This window comes from Bos grunniens, chromosome 22 (genome assembly GCF_055505025.1).
Source record: "Bos grunniens cultivar Pamir isolate PY7600 chromosome 22, Bosgru_T2T1.0, whole genome shotgun sequence".
NCBI classification, from domain to species: Eukaryota; Metazoa; Chordata; class Mammalia; order Artiodactyla; family Bovidae; genus Bos; species Bos grunniens.
In genome coordinates this window covers 52,752,418-52,768,675 of record NC_141186.1, presented here as the reverse complement: position 1 = coordinate 52,768,675, position 16,258 = coordinate 52,752,418, and the positions used below count along the sequence as shown (strand labels likewise).

The 16,258-nt window shown below is 45.2% G+C and overlaps 2 protein-coding genes, 1 long non-coding RNA gene and 1 pseudogene across 12 annotated transcripts in view; 3 read left to right on the top strand and 1 right to left on the bottom strand.

Moving 5' to 3' along the window:
- The window catches only part of KLHL18 (kelch like family member 18), a 126,727-nt gene that overhangs the window by 46,313 nt on the left and 64,156 nt on the right, over positions 1-16,258 (top strand). The gene's annotated exons all lie outside the window — the stretch shown is intronic.
- The window catches only part of KIF9 (kinesin family member 9), a 37,160-nt gene that overhangs the window by 18,145 nt on the left and 2,757 nt on the right, over positions 1-16,258 (bottom strand). For all 8 annotated transcript variants that reach the window (XR_015151720.1, XR_015151721.1, XM_086368315.1 and 5 more), the window contains 9 exons: positions 15,348-15,445; positions 13,529-13,694; positions 11,635-11,741; positions 8,783-9,007; positions 5,175-5,258; positions 4,970-5,062; positions 4,091-4,238; positions 2,952-3,016; positions 935-1,012 (listed from right to left, as the gene is read on the bottom strand). Coding sequence is in view for 6 of the 8 variants with exons in the window: in XM_086368315.1 (XP_086224441.1) it covers positions 935-1,012; positions 2,952-3,016; positions 4,091-4,238; positions 4,970-5,062; positions 5,175-5,258; positions 8,783-9,007; positions 11,635-11,741; positions 13,529-13,694; positions 15,348-15,445 (1,064 nt within the window). In the remaining 2 variants the exon portion in view is untranslated. The remainder of the gene's footprint in view (positions 1-934; positions 1,013-2,951; positions 3,017-4,090; positions 4,239-4,969; positions 5,063-5,174; positions 5,259-8,782; positions 9,008-11,634; positions 11,742-13,528; positions 13,695-15,347; positions 15,446-16,258) is intronic.
- Positions 3,964-13,051, top strand: LOC147348585 (uncharacterized). The gene is made up of 4 exons (XR_015151732.1): positions 3,964-4,251; positions 11,815-11,896; positions 12,383-12,499; positions 12,784-13,051. It is a non-coding gene; the product is annotated as an uncharacterized LOC147348585 (long non-coding RNA).
- LOC147348586 (SRA stem-loop-interacting RNA-binding protein, mitochondrial pseudogene) lies at positions 9,248-10,988 on the top strand (annotated as a pseudogene).

The following is a 16,258-nucleotide window of genomic DNA, read 5'->3' as shown; positions in this document are numbered from 1 at the left end:
TTAACTACGGTGCAAGTCATTCTCCAAGTGAGGTCCCAGAACAGCAGCACTGTGAACACTTAGGAGAAGTCTGAACCCTCAGCCCCACTCCAGACCGAGGCAATCAGGAACTCTGGGAACAGGTCCAGTGACCTGTGGTTCAATGAGCCCTTGGGGTAAGCTCTAAGCTCTACTTCTTCTTCAACCTCCAAACCATGGTTTAGATACACAGAGCCCTGGAACTGTTATTTTCCTTCAGGATTTAGAGTCTAGAAAGTTTAGGTGATTTGTCATGGGTTTAGGGCACACATGTGCTCCTCTCCAATAACTATGATCGCATAAGCATCTTAAAGGAAAAGCAAATTATTGGTAAATGTATTTTTACTTCAGTAGATGTTGCCAAAATGCTCTCCAAAGTGGTTGGCAGTTACCCTTTGACCAGAAATAAATAAGATCTGTTGTTCTGCACATACTCACCATGTTTTACATTGTCAGAAAATGTCTAATTTTTGCTAGTTTGAAGGTAGAATTCCACTAAGGTTTTAAATTGCATTTCCCTGGTTAGTGTTGATGGTGAGCATTGCTCCTGATTGGTCAGCTGTATGCTGAGAGGGATCACTCAGGCTGGGAAGAAAGCTGTTCAGTAGTGACCTAGCCAGATGAGTCTGAGAGACAGCCCACACGGATTAAGCCCAGAAACAGCTCTAAGGGCTCCCATGCAGAAGCCCGGGGTACTCAGAAGCCTTGAGGCCCCATGCATTGGGTGGGGGCCTGACCTAGCCCTTTCACCTTGGTGGCAGCCCCCAAGGGGACCTACCCCAGAACAGAAAGTGACTGACTCAGGATAGCATGGGTATCTTTGATGGAAGCAGGAAGGGAAGCCAGGCTCATGGGACCCAGGGAGCAAACCCATACATCTTCCCCAGAGAGAGACACCTGCCTACACCCTTAATACCTCAGCGTCATACTTTTCATTGACGGTAGGCTCAGTGGTGACCAGCTTCATCCTGCTGGCAAACCGCAGTGAAGACAACTGAAAAACAGATCAGACAGACCTCTATGTTCTTGGCAAATTACTTGTGACTAGAGACATTTGCTAAACAATGTCTAAAGGAGTCCACTAGAAAACAAATCTCCCCAAAGAGAGGAATGCTCCATGAGCTCATGAAGTGACATCCGGGGGGTCTTGTCTGTGTCCCTCCAGGGGCACAGCCAGCCAGGGGTGGTTATGGCTGGAGGCCCATGGGTAGGCACTTGGGAGACAGCCCCAGAGCACTGATGTTCCATGAAGAGTGGGGGGCTGCTCCCTGGTGTGAGGAGCAGCCAGAGGCACATGGGGCAGGCCCTGACATCTCAGCCTCAGACTATGCTGGGCTGACTCAGGGCCTGAAGCAGGGAGGCAGACTCAGAGGAGGGATGGGTCACCCAGAAATAGCCTGAGGAAGGCCTGAAAGGCCTCTTCCACTGGACAGTCTTGCCTAGTGGTTAAGAGCTCTGCACAGACCAACCGACTGTACATCCTCAGATGGGTCTTATAACCTCTCTGTAAAATCAGGGAGACCTGGCTCACAGGGTCACTGGGAGACTCAGTGCTCAGGTGTGTAATGTGCTCTGGACAGAACTGACCCACAGTCAGCCCTCAAAGAGGCCCCTGTCATTAGAGTTACTTCTATGTGGGGTGAAACCAGACTCCTGCTGCAAGTACAGCAGCACGTGTGGCCACGACTCCCTTGTACACACAGGCAGGGTCACTGCATAAAGCAACATGAATCACGACAGGCACTGTTTTAAAGTTAGAAAATTTGGAGAAGAGAATCATGACCTTCCACACTGCCAATCTGCCTTTGTCCCAACCCAACACCCCTTCCCAGCAGCTCCTTGGGGCTCCTCTGGGCTCGGTCCTGGGCAGAGATCCCAGGTGGTATGGGCACGAGCCTCTGGGGACAGCAGGTGCCAGGAGAGCTGCTCCCTGTGTGACCATCTCAGAGGTGGGCATACGGGGAGAGAGGGTCTTCCACGGTCTAGGAGGACAGATTTCTAAACCAGGCAGCCAGGAGGCCCAATAGTCACATGACTCCTCTTGGGGTTCACTCACGCTTTATGATACTCTGAGACTAGTAGGTCCTGAAGCCTTCCTCTGGGGATGCTGCCTGCACGTCAGCTGGAGCTCCCCTCCCTGGCCTCCCACGTCCCAGGACGCTGAGTGTGCAGCAGGAGAACTCCCCCTGGAAGGTGGGACGGTCACTAATGCACAAAGCTGGGAGGCCCTGCAGGAGCGTCTCGCCCTGCAGTGTCTGACCTATTTCACCGAGTAGATTCTGCATATGACTGAAGCTTGCCCTGAGCCATCCACATTTGAGCAAAATGTCTAGGGAGAGATTTCCAGTCCTATCTCACTTAAGATGAGTTGGGAGGAGAGGCGGGGAGCCCCAGCTATGTGGACTCTCCTGTGTCACTAGCTCAGCTTGTATTCCTGCCTCTGGTTCTCATAAGCCTCTCGCCTCCTCAGATCACCTGTTTCCTTGCTGCTGGGTTCATCTCCCTGAGTCATGAGTCTGGCCACAACCCTCTTTTACTAAAGCCTCGTGACAACCCCTGCCATCTTCAGGAGAGCAGCCAAGGCCCCAGCATGGCCACCAGGGCCCCTCCAGCCACTCACCTTTTCCTTCCTCTTTCCTGAGCCTCCCACTGCGTGGGTCAGAAAACACAGTGCTTGCCCCACCCAGCTGACGCATAGCCTCGTCTCCTCAAAGGCTTCCACACTGAGCTTGCCCCCTGCCTTGCCTCTCCCTTGACACAGCTTCTGCCCCTTGGGACTTGGTATCTGGATCCTGGCTGGAGCCCTTTTGGCTCAGACTCATCCCCTGGATCCGTCCACTCTTGACCATGTCTGCGGCTACTGAGTCAGTTTACCCAGTCCGGCACGCCTGAGGATGGATGCTAACCCGGCTGCACTGATTGTCCTTACATACCGTCTCTTCTAACTGAGCAGCTTCTCCATAGATGTTTGTCACGAGGACCATGTTGCAATTTCCCCCTGCAGAAAGCAAGACACAGAAGGTCCGTGAACCATGTGGGTTTTCTGCCAAGACATTCATTTGAGGCTGGTGGTGGTGATCTGTTATTATCTGAGCGCTTGTGTCCCCTCAAAATTCATATGTTGAAGTCCTAGTGCCCAAGGTGATGGCATTTGGAGGTGGGGCCTGTAGGAAGTGATTAAGTTTAGATGAGGTCATGAGGGTGGAGCCCCATGATAGGATCAGCGCCCTTAGAAGAAGAGAGAGAGAGACCAGAGCTCTGTCTCTTTGTGATCTCTTTTCTTTCTCTCTTGGTCATGTAAAGACACAAGGAGAAAGTGGCCATCTACAGGTCAGGAAGACAGTTTTCACCAGCAACCATTCCTGCTGGACCTTGATCTGGGACTTCCAGCCTCCAGGAGGGTGAGAAATAGATGTCTGCATAGTGTAAGCCCCTCAGTCCATAGTATTTTGTTCTAGCAGCCTGACCTGTTTGAGGGCCAGAGAAGACACACGAAAGCATGCACAAGCCTGGGAGGCAGGGGGAAGACGGAGAGAAGAGGGAGAGGCCGCCAAATGTACCTTTTAAAGAGGAGCTGGGGAGAAAGCAGAGGCAAGATGGCTGGGGCAGGGCAGAGGCCTGTGGCCAGGGCTTTGCTTATGGGGGGCACACAGTTAATAATCACACACCCACCTTCAGGCCCAAAGCAAAAACTTGGGAACACAGGATGACAAGACACAGCCCCTGCTCCTCCATCAGGGAGGCTGAAGGAAAGGGAAGACCTCACAGGAGAGGCCCTCCACCTGGGGCTTCAAGGTGCCGAAGGATTCTGCTGGCTGGTTAAGGGATGGCAGGACATGAGAGGGTGCCCCCGGTAGAGGCCAAAGCTTAGGCAAAGCCTCTGAGGAGGGAGCAGAATGGCATAGGGGACACGAGAGGGCACTGTGCTTGATTTTGCCTTTCCAGGTGTGTCTGAGGTCACTGTGAAAAGGCTGCAGGCAAGTCCATGCCACCGGGAGGGAACAAGTCCATTACCACCAGTAGCAGACACGCCAGTCCTGTTCCTCCTCCCCGCACACCAGCCACCCCTCACCTAATGAGTCCTTGAGGGCGTGGGTGAGCTTGCACTGCCGGAAGGGAATGTGGTCTCGCTTCTGGTCCCCGAGGGCAATGATGGCCTGCTCCAGGAATGACAGCGACTTGTTGATGTAGGTGGCTTCCTTCAGGACTCGGCCCTCAGACTACAAACCAAAGGTCAGTTCTGCTTCAGGCCAAGTGGAGAGGCTGCCCCACAAAAAACACTGCAGGTCTGTGGCCAGGCCAGAGCCTCCTGCCCAGAAGCAGGGTCTTCTCTTCCTTGTATTCCACGTTGGGCTAATAAGAACACTCCCAGGAATGCTGATGCAGATATTCATATGAGTGAATGCTCATATGAATATGAATACTTGTGTGAATATTCATATGAATACTCCCTTAAGGGTCACACTGTTATGAACACACAGGGGAATATTTGTGCAGATATTTGAGCAAATAATCCTGGGAATATACAAACATTCATTCAACACACAAATACAAACACTCATCTGAATGCTCTTGTGAATACTTATGCTAATACTCATATGAATATTTATGTGAGATGAAAAATTCATGTAAATATTCATCACATGAACACTCATGCACAGAGAAATGCTAATATGAGCATGGAGCACTGACTGAGCACTGACTGCCAGGCACTTTGCTAAGAATTTAGGAGCCATCATCTCATTTAGCGTTTACAACAGTCCTGCCAGGTAGGAATTGCCTCTCTGATGCAGCTGTTTCACCTCTGCTAGTTCTGTCCCCCAAGCTGAACTGCGCCTAGCTAGGAACATTGTTCACAAATGCCCAGTGAGGGACAGTCCACATACACAGACACAAAGCTGGAAACAGGGCCATGGCTTGTTGAGGAGGAACTTCCTGCTCCCCCACTTACCCTAGACTTCCCCAGCCTCTCCGAGCCTGCTAGATCCACCAAGTTAATTTTGGAAGTCACATACTTTTCATCTGATAAGGTCCGTGAACGGGCCTGTGAAACACCCAAAACAGAGGTTAGGCTGTCACAGTGAAAAGCTTCTTACTGAACAGGCTCCATGGGAATCGACCTCCCTTCCCAAGCTATTCAAAGAGCTTGTACTTACCTCCACATAGATGGTAAAAATGCAGTGTGACCTGGATGAGTTCTTGTTCATTGTGTGGGAGGCTATAATCCTGTTGGTCTCTCCCTAAAGAAGAGAGAAAACATGTAGACATTTTGACATATTGAAATAACAAGGCATTTGAGTCATTTTTTAACTATACAGAAATGATCTTTACATACAGCTCTTGGTCAGGCCTTCCAGGGAAATCTGATTTATAAACTAGTAGAACAGAAGACATATTGGAGTCCAGACCTATACTTTCACTCACTGCTAGCGACATGTGAATTTGTATAATATCTTTCCGAAAAGCAAAGTGGCAACAAAAATTATGAGCCTAAAAAATGTTCATAGATATTAAGTCATAACCAACCTACATATCCAACAATTCAGGAATGATCTGTCTGGAGAACAATGTTATGTGACCAGAAGAATGCTGACAAATAGCTTTTAATAACAATAATGCAGAATCCAAAAATCAGAGCAAACTGCCTTCAACAGCACAATAAAAGGACTATCCACCACAGCCAAATGGAATTTAGCCCGGAGGCAAGGATGGTTTGACATACACAAATCAATCAATGTAATCCACCTCATTAACAAAATGAAGGACAGAATCATATGATGGTACAATCTGAGGAATGCAGAAGCATTCATAGAAGAAGGAATAAACAGACGGTGCTACCAAGATGTTAATAATGGTCACTTCTGGGTTGGAGTTTATAGGTGGATCTTTTATACACAGGTTATGCTTCCATATTTTTAAAATGAACATGAATTACATTTAAACATTAGGAAAAAAATCAGTAATTTGTATCTTTAAACAGACAGCCCTTGCCTCTAATTCACAGGATTAGGCACTATGACCAGAATATACTTAAAAGGAGACACGTAGAAACGGCTGTACTTAGAGAAAAAGATTCTTATGGGAGGGACTCCTGTCTCCTTAAAGGACCCTGAGAAATGCTATGAAGAAACCCCAATCAGTGATACTGCCTTCCCCTGAGGAGAGTGGAGCACCTAAAGAGGAGGGGAGGCCCTGGGCTGTGGAGGAGGCCCGGCTGGCTCCCAGGCTACATCCCCAAGGTCTCATTGTCACATTCAACTAACCTAAAATTAAGAATATTTGTTCATCAAATTGACATATCAAGAAAAAAAGACAAGTCACAGGAGATAGAAAACAGTTGTAATACATACAACTGAGAAAAGAACTAGTTTTCAGAATTTGTAAAGAATTTATACAAACAAGAGAAAAAAAAGACATCTGTAAAGATAATAATCAAAAGACATGAACAGGGAAATCCAAACGGTCAATAAACACATAATTAGGTCCCTAATCTCACTGGTAATCAGGGAAATAAAACCCAATGAGTGAGGCCATAATGGGAAATAATACACACCAGCCAGACTGGTCAAAATTTTAGGATCAGAATAATGGGAATTCTGACAACCTGTTGAGGGAGTATGCCATTATTGGTATCGTTTAAGAAAGCTTAAGACACATACTCTCTGTGACCTAGCAATTACAGTTCTTGGCTTTACCTAGAGAAATGCATGCTCATGTGCATCAGATATACATACAAGAACATTCCCAGTTCTAGTTCCTAGTGCCATTGTCTTATATATCCCCAAATTAGTAAAACCCAACTGTCCATCTGAAGTAGAATGGATAACTAAACTGCAGTATGCTCACACAATGTAATATGATAAAAGTGAAAACCGTAGAATACCAGATGAATTGCACATAAACAGTAGGTAAAAGAAATAAGACAATTCATCCTACATGATTCCTTTTATATAAATTTCCAAAAAGGTTAACTTACACTATTTGAGGAGATATAAGTGTTATGCTACAGGTGGTTAAGCCCTCATGAAGACCAAGGAAATGATTACAAGTCAGGAGAGTGCTTGCTTCCAGTGTTAGTTGCTCAGTTGTGTCTGACTCTTTGTGACCCCATGGACTATAGCCCACCAGACTTTTCTGTCCATGGTATTCTCCAGCAAGAATACTGGAGTGGGTTGCCATTTCCTCCTCCAGGGATCTTCCTGACCCAGGGATTGAACCCACGTCTCCTGTATTAGCAGGCGGATTCTTTGGATTAGAAGCCCAGTTACTTCTACGGGTATGAATAAATACTTATTCATGATAAACTCTTCACAAACTTGGACATTCTTTAACCTTAAGCCAAGAAACTTTCGGCAAACATCATTCTTCATGGTGAAATGTTAGGAGCAGCAATAAGATGAGAATGTGTTTTTGCTGCCTCCTGGCAGGCTCTTTCTTCTGTGTACGTGCAAGGGGTCTGTGTTTAAATCACCTCTGAGGACACCTAAGTGACTTTTTTTTTAACTTTTATTTGACATATATTTTAAATACCCTAAGATTCACCATTTTAAGTGTTATAGTTCAGTGATTTTTTAAATCAGTAAAATTACAGGGTTGTGTCACTATCACAATTCTATTTTTAAATTGTTGCATCACTCCAAAAAAGTTTTCTCAGGCCTATTTACAGTCACTTCCTGCTCCCCTCCCCCAGGCAACTACTAATCTGCTTTTTGTCTCTATAGATGTGGCTATCAGGACATTTCAAATGAATGGAGTCATACATTAGGTGACCTTTTAAAATTTCTTTTACTTAGCATTTTTCTGAGGAGGGAGGAGGAATTTCATCCATGTCATAGCATGTACCAATGTTTCATTTCTTTTTTATCGCTAGTTTTCTATTGTTTGGATGTACCATATTTTGCTTATCTATTCTCCAGTTGATGAATATTTTGGTTATTTCTGGTCTTTGGCTATTATGAATAATCTTATTATGAATATCTGTGTACAAGTCTTTGTGTGCACATAGATTTTCATTTCTCTTGGGTAGATCTCTAGGAGCAGAATTGCTAGGTTCAATGAAAAAATTAATGTTTAACTTTTTAGGAAACTGCCAAAATGGCTACAGCACTTTATAGTTCACTAGCAATGCATAAGAATTTTAATCTACATGATTTTAAAAAGAATAACAAATCCCAGGGAATTTTTTTATTGATTTGTAAGAGCCTTTATATTTCAAGGACATTAATTTTTAATTTTTTCTATATCACAAATGCCCATGGTTAACTTTTTAAAGGACATTGTCAATAAAGAAAAAACTTCAAGAGAAAAAAAGACTAGAAGTCAAATTTATTAAGCCAAATATATATTATTGGGACTTCCCTGGTGGTCCAGTGGTTAGGACTCTGCACTCCCAATGCAGAGGCCCAGGGTTTGATCCTAGTCAGGGAACTAGATCCCACATGCCATAACTAAAGATCCTATATTCTGCAACTAAGACCTGGTGCACCCAAATAAATAAATGTTTATATATATATATATATTTATATATATATACACACACAGACACATTATTATTGCCATATGTAGAAAACAGATGAGTGAATTCTTTTTTGCTTCTATATTTTTTCATTATTATCTGAACTTGCTAAACAAGTATATATTAACTTTAATTCTGGTTATCAAAGTAAGAAAGAAACTAAGGAGGAGGGAGGAAAAGGGGAACAAAAGAAAAGAAGGGAGAGAGAAAAGGTTAGGAAGAAGGCACCTGTGGTCCTGATCATCTCACCTCAAAGAGGAGGCTGAATGCATCTTCCTCCTGACTTGTGAGGTGGACCGACAAGCCCTTAATGAAGACCCCTTGAGGATTCTCCACGATGGTCATAGGTGTGACTGAGGGTCCAACATATGGCAGCGTGGATAGGAGATCAAACAGGCTCTCGTTATAGATTTCCAGGTAGGAAACGCGCACAGTAATGGCATGTGTGGGACGTTCTTCAATCATCTTAAAGACCTAGATGGGAGATTGGACAGCCGTCACCAAGAGCAGAACTCCAACGACCAGCCAGGATTAGGGGAGTTCTTAGCTCAGGAGAGAATCCTCACCCTGGAAGAATTTACGGTCTAGTTACTGTGATGGTCTTCATCAACAGCTAGTAGTTCATCGGGTGATATTCACTATCATCTTGTAGTTTTTTGAGGCCTGACTTACAGATTGGCTAATAATTATACAGTCTCAAGAAGTAGAGGCATGATGAACGGAAAAGACTGTGAAGTGAAAATATCATTTTGTGGAGTTTTACCACACAGAAGCTTCTTTCACATCCATTATTTGATTCTGTCCTCCTAACTCCACTGTGACTGAAGCAGGGCAGGGGTCACACCCATCTGTGGTGGCTCGGCTAATAAGGGAAAAAGCCAAGCCAGAACTCAGCCTTCTCAACTCCAGTGCTTATCAGCAGGTGACTTTGGGCTGGTCTTTTCCCTGTCTCTGGACTTTAACTTTCTTATTTGTTCAATGGGAAGCTGGGCTGGATGATCCCTGAAGTTCCCCCTTATCCTAACAGGCTAGATCTGTGCTGTGCCACATGCCAGATACTAGCCACATGGCTGCTCAGCACTTGAAATGTGGCTCACACAAATGAGGAATTGAATTTTACTTAACTTTGACTAAATAATTAAAACTGATACTAAATTCAATTACTGGTAAACTTTTAAGTATGTTTGGAACAATTTGCATTTATGAGTCCACCCTTTCAACTGTCAGTTGCATGAAATATAAATACAGAGAAACTATTTCTGATGAATATTTAGGGTCTAAATTGAAATGGGGACTTCCCTGGTGGTCCAGTGCTTAAGACTCCATGCTTCCAATGCAGGGAGTGTGGGTTCGATCCTGGTTAGGGAACTGTGATCCCACATGCTGTGCAGTGCAGCCAAAAAAAGGATGAAATGGGCTGTTAAGTATAAAATACGTTGTTGTTGTTTAGTCGCTAAGTCACATCCGACTCTTTGCGACCCCATGGACTGTAGCCTGCCAGGCTCCTCTGTCCGTGGAATTTTCCAGGCAAGAATACTGGAGTCAGGTGCCATTTTTTTCTCCAGGGGATCTTCCCAACCCAGGGATCGAACCTGGATCTCCTGCATTTTCAGGGGCATTCTTTACCATTGAGCTACCTGGGAAGCCCATGTAAAATACATTTCAAAGACTAGTGTAAGGAAAAAGAATATAAAATATCTCAATAATTTTCACATTGATTACATATGGAAATGATATTTTGGCTATATTGAGTTAAATAAAATATTATATATCACTTAAGTGAAAATTGCTCAGTCATGTCTGACTCTGCGACCCCATGGACTATATAGTCCATGCAATTCTCTAGGCCAGAATACTGGAGTGGGTAGCCTTCCCCTTCTCCAGGGGATCTTGCCAACCCAGGGATGGAACCCAGGTCTCCCGCATTGCAGGTGGATTCTTTACCAGCTAAGCCACAATTCATTTCACTTGCTTTACTTTTTAAAATGTGGCTACTGGAAAACCTAAACCTGCATATATGAGTTACATTATATTTCTGTTGGGCCGCACCGAGCTAGATTATCAAGGTCTAAGATGCTAAAGATGGGGGGGCTTCGGCAGCGAGGGGCACTATGGCTCTGCGTACAAATATCGGCTGGCTGGTTGCGTTTGTCAGAAAAATTTCAGGGAAGGCAGCCTCAAGTGAGCTGAGAGAACACTTTGCACAACTTGGCCATGTAAGAAAGTGCACTGTTCCTTTTGACAAAGAGACTGGCTTTCACAAAGGTATGGGTTGGATTCACTTTTCTTCAGAAGAACTTCACAATGCACTACAACAGGAAAATCATGTTATTGATGGAGTAAAGCTCCATGTTCAACCTCAAAAACCCAAAGCTTTACAAGGAGACCAAACATCTGATGAAGAGAAAGATTTTTGAGACCCTCACTGCCTACTGAATAAAGTAAATAAAAGAGGGGGGGAAAAAAAAGGTCTAAGATGCTGAGGCATTGACAGTGGGATGTTAAGGATATTGCTTCAAAAAATTATAGCATGGATGGTTATGCACAAGAGGGGCAACTTCACTTCCTACTGGACAGGGCTATAAAACTTCAAGTTGCTGTTTAGGGAAAAATCCTCTGCCTCCCACTTCCAAAACAAGGGTCCTCACAGAACACAGGCTAGCAGACTCCAAAGGAAGGCCCTCCTGTCCTGTCTTCAGTCACACTTCCCAGACCCCCAGGGCTGACTCGGTCCTGAAAGCTCATGTCGTGTGATGATAGTGGAAGAAGCCAGAGCAGGCCAGTAAGGAAGCTCTGCAATGGTCCCTCCCCCTCATTAAAACCAGGAAGGAACAGAACTAGGTCCTCCGTATCCTCTGTTACAGGGCCACAGACCAACAGAGCAGCAAGAAGCCAGTCTGCACATCTGACTCACTCTACCAAATGGGAAACAAGCTTAGCATGCGAGTCGGTCACACACCCACACACACACACTCCACCATGCATAACCTGTCTCCCCTACAGGCTGTAGCTCCTTGGAAGCCTGGATCCCACTGGCTCCAGGAGCTGGCCTGGGATGGGCAGCTTCTATGTGCCATCCTGCCCACGGGCCCATGCTCTACCTGCTGTAGGGCACGAGGGAGGATCCCTCGGTGCTTGTAATTCTCAGTTGCCCCCGTCATGGTATACGTCTTGCCAGCTCCTGTCTGCCCATAACACATGATGGTGCCTGCAAACATTTCAAAACACATTTTGGTGACATCCAGGAAAATAGATCTAAGGACAGCTTTTCCCTCCCCCAGCACGCCCAGCGCCAGCCAGAACCCTGGTGTGAAAGTGGCCATCAGGAGCAGCTAAGGACATCGGGAATTCCTGCCATGTAGGGTGAGTGGCTGAGCAGGGAAACAGGATGTAAAGGGTCAAACACAGACAGCTGCTCTGAATCTGTGGTCCATGGAGGGCTCTACTGCTTCCCCTTCCAAGAGGGGATCTGATCTTAGGGCTTCTGAGGAGAGCAGAGAATTCTGGGCTACACAGGACCTGGGAATTTTCCTAGCAAGATGAGGGTGATGAGAGCGTTGAACTCAGCCCTTCTTCAGCAAGACCATGGACAGCTAGGCTCCCAGGGCTAGGTCTCCCAGTGAGGCTGCCCAGACAGAAAGAAAGAAGAGCTTTCAGAATCCCCAGGAAGAGATGGGAGTGGGAAGGGCATTTTCTGTTACTGGTGAGAATTCTGTGTAGACAGCACATTCCCACAAGACCAAAGTTGGTCCCAGGCCACTTTCAGAAACCGAATACTGTGACTAGGTCCTGATCTGTCCCAGTGCCCTCTCTGGACAGATGTTCACTTGCACCTCACTCGTGCTTTAGGTCTACCATCACCACCAGGCTGTGGGACGCAAACCAGTCACCTTGGGCTCCAGTTCCCATCTGCTTTTCCTCCCGACTCGGGCAACCTGAACCAGACCCAACCCAAAGGCTGCTTCTGTAGGTATTCACACAGCAGAAATGCCCAGGCAACACTGGGTGGTGGAAATCAGTGTCCGCCTTTTCCACATCGATGCTCTAGTTCCTGGGATTGGTAGGTTTTAACACAAGGGGCCTGAATTCAGCATTTGCACTGGAGTCAGAAACAGTATCTTTAATCCTGCAGGAATGTGCAGGAAAGAATCAGTTTAGCTGGGACACAGAGCCCATTTGTGGCTCCACAGCACCCAGCGCCCATGACTCAGCCTCCCTGGGCCTTAGCTCCTCTGTCTCTACTTCCTCAGGGCCACATCCCCTCAGGACGAATGAGGACCACACCTATATATCACGCACAGGCTACAGTGTTCGGGCATCTACACTCAACTGACTTCTAAACAGAAGACCTAAAACTTGCAAACGGGGAACATTCTTGTCAGGAGCCGCCAGACAGGCAGTCTACAGACTGATGTATTTTTTCTAAGGACTTTAAAATCTTAAGATTCTTAAGATTTTAAAACAATCTTAGACCGAACAAGTTTGTACAAATTTCCCTATAAATGTTAATTTGCTAAATGGCTTTTTTGTTAAGCTTTTACCTTAAGAATATCAAACTCTACTCAAGTTTTTAGTGATATATGTAAATAATTTAATACTGGAATGGAACAGATCGATTGTGCTGGTAGGATAAATGGAAATAGCTCCTAGCAGGTAGCCAGGAGAAAAATGTTTTGACTCCATCAAATTTATCATAAAGACACTGTTTCAAAACTAATATTCGAGGAATGTGAAACAGGATAATAGTTGAATCCCCGTGACCTATAGAGAGACAGGGTCATTAAATCGTCCTATGAAGGTAGGAACCCAGAACCATGGGTCAAGCCATGACCACCATGTCACCAAAGTTTTCCATCATAAGAACATGGAGACAAACAAAAGTTAGTAAGAGAAATTGTAGTTTATTTTATTCACCATAAAATCCTTGTACCTCTTCCTGGGTGGGGGTGTTCCCCAGGTTCTTACGTTAAAACAACAGTTAATTAACTAAATTACCGTTAAAGCCATTGAGGGCCTGAGAAACCACATCCTTCGCAACTGTCTCATAAACCAGGTCCTGGGAGGCATCATGGAGAACTCTGTCCAGTTTGAATGACCAGTCTGTCTGCTGGTTATTGACAACTCCCCTCCGAGAATCTTTTTTTAAGTGAATATCAATGGTCTAGAAAGAAACGAAGACTTGTTAAGAAACTGGTATAAAAAAGTCAATGGCAGCCAAGGCCTGACCTGGAGGAAACAGAGGAGGTGAACTTGAGGAACAACAGGGACTTGCATGTATCCTGGAAGACCTTCAGGATGGGGGGAAGAGAGCCACTTCAGGGAGGCCACACACCCTCAGGGTGGAAGGAGCAGGAGACAGGAGCACATGCTGGTTTCAGCACATCTCACCCTCGTGGACAGGGGGCTGTCTGTCTTGGTTCCCTCATCTGTGATATGGGGTGAAGCACATTTATCACATTCTCATTAAACAAGTTTTAGGTAAGTCCAATAAGCACAGGAATGCCTTCAAACAGGCCAGAGAGAACAGTGTGCTTGGGAATGGAGGCCTGGGCTAGAGCCCTAGCTCCTTGGTGACTGGAGGTGAGGCCTCCCTCAGCGTTGTGGTGAGCAACTACTCCCTCACACACTGTGGGCCACAGTGAGCAGTGAAGAAACGATAGCCACAGGAAGGGCACTGGTCTATTCCGACATAGTAACTCGCTGGCACTAAATCAAGCGTGCCTGCTGACTTGTAATCAGCACGTTTTCAGATGCAAAGATTTCTAAAAACTTTATTTTTAGATTTTTAGATCCCTCTATGGCAAGTCTCTTTGGCAGCAGCTGGTTTAGAAATATATTGGGTTAGATTTCACTTTCACTTTTCACTTTCATGCACTGGAGAAGGAAATGGTAGCCCACTCCAGTATTCTCGCCTGGAGAATCCCAGGGACAGAGGAGCCTAGTGGGCTGCCGTCTATGGGGTCGCTCAGAGTCGGACATGACTGAAACGACTTAGCAGCAGCAGCAGCAGCAGCTTAATGGTAGATTCCAATCTTTGAAATGAGGACTTCTGATGTAAATGGACTCTCACTGGACTCTTACACTGGCTGCCTTAATCCAGAAGCCAAGACACAGCCACACACAGAAAAAATAAGACCAGCAGAGCAGGGCTTGGTCCATTCATAACGTTAAACGTTCTGTGCTTCAGGGTCACTGAATCCACGTCCAGCAGGGTGTACATCACAGGGTTGCACCTGAGTTTCTTTCTGACTGCTAGGACTTTAGAAGCTTGAAAAGTTGACCTTTGAATTGCTCCCTTGAACAATGTCTCCATGCTGCCCATAGTAGATCCACAAATGTTTGCTGAATAAAAATATTCCGTAACTCTCAAGGTGTGCTAAATCTGTCTCAGGCTTCAGAATAGTCCTCAGGCATTGGTGAGGACATGGGGCGTTCTCACCGTAAGAGTTTCTCCCACTCTTTGGTAAGTTTAACAATAATCAACTGAAGACATTCCTACTGTACTCCCTGGGAGATTGTACAGTGGGAGATCTGATCACCAGAAAGTTTTATGAGTGTGGACAAATGTCACCTTCCAGTGTCAGATACAAGGATAAAGGCAAACTATTAACCAAAAAGCCAATAAACATGGGAGTTTCATGAGCTTCCTCATCGACAGCGTTGGTGGGGGAGTACTCTGGACTTGAAGGACTCTAGATTCCATCTGAACTTTTACCAGTTCTGTCCTGGTCCTTACAAGGTGGTCTGAAAACAGAGTAGTGAGAAAGCACTGAGAGATTCTCAGGCAGGTGAAGGCAAACACAACTGTACTTACTTTGTTGTCATCTCTATATTTGATCATTTCATGAGCAAAGTCATCAGTGGGTCTGACACGGACAAATGCGTGAACTTTTTTCCTAGAACCCATTTTAGCTAAAAAGAAGAAAACAGCAACATTTTCAGTAGTCATCCTCAAACAACCATTAGAAGGGAGATGTCATTGATCAACAAGATCGGAAAGCATGATGTGTGATCCATGTTTTCCTCTCTCAGAGAGCCAGCCTTCTTTTTGCCCCCTAGCATCTCAGTGCTCTGCCCACAGGATCCTGCTCAACAAGTCTGTGTACTTCCAACTTTCTCAGGTGCCTCACCGTTCTCCACCGACCCCCTAAGAGACCAAAGTACAAAACAAAAAGAATGCTCCCTTCAGTGGGCCTAAGTTCAGATGTGGATTCTAGAAACGTTCTGTATCAGAGTCCACCTACACTTTGCCTTCTTCATTGTATTTTCCTCTTAAAATACTTACTATGAAATGCATTAGAACTAATTTTTTTTTCATTAACATACCTTACCTGAGATGTAGCACCTCCTCCTCTACTTCCATTAGACTAACATAGATCAGAAAAAAAGATTTCCTGGAAGTATATTTAATGGAGCCTGCAGTCAAATATTCTTTCTTCTCCACCACTCCATTGAGAGAAAAATCAGTCCCCTACCTCCTCTGCCTCCCTAAAACCTAATTATGTGCATTCTTATCATTTTCAGGTAGACACACATATGTCTGTATTCCTTCATTCATACTATCATGAATAATTACCATGTGTAATAAAATGTTAAACACCGAATGTAGTTTCATCAAATAGGATGAAGGCTTAAAGCTGTAAGTGACAGGGAGGGAAATTTAGGTAAATAACCTTATTATTATGTAGAATTTTCCTATAGTGGAAAAGACTCTCAAAATAAGGA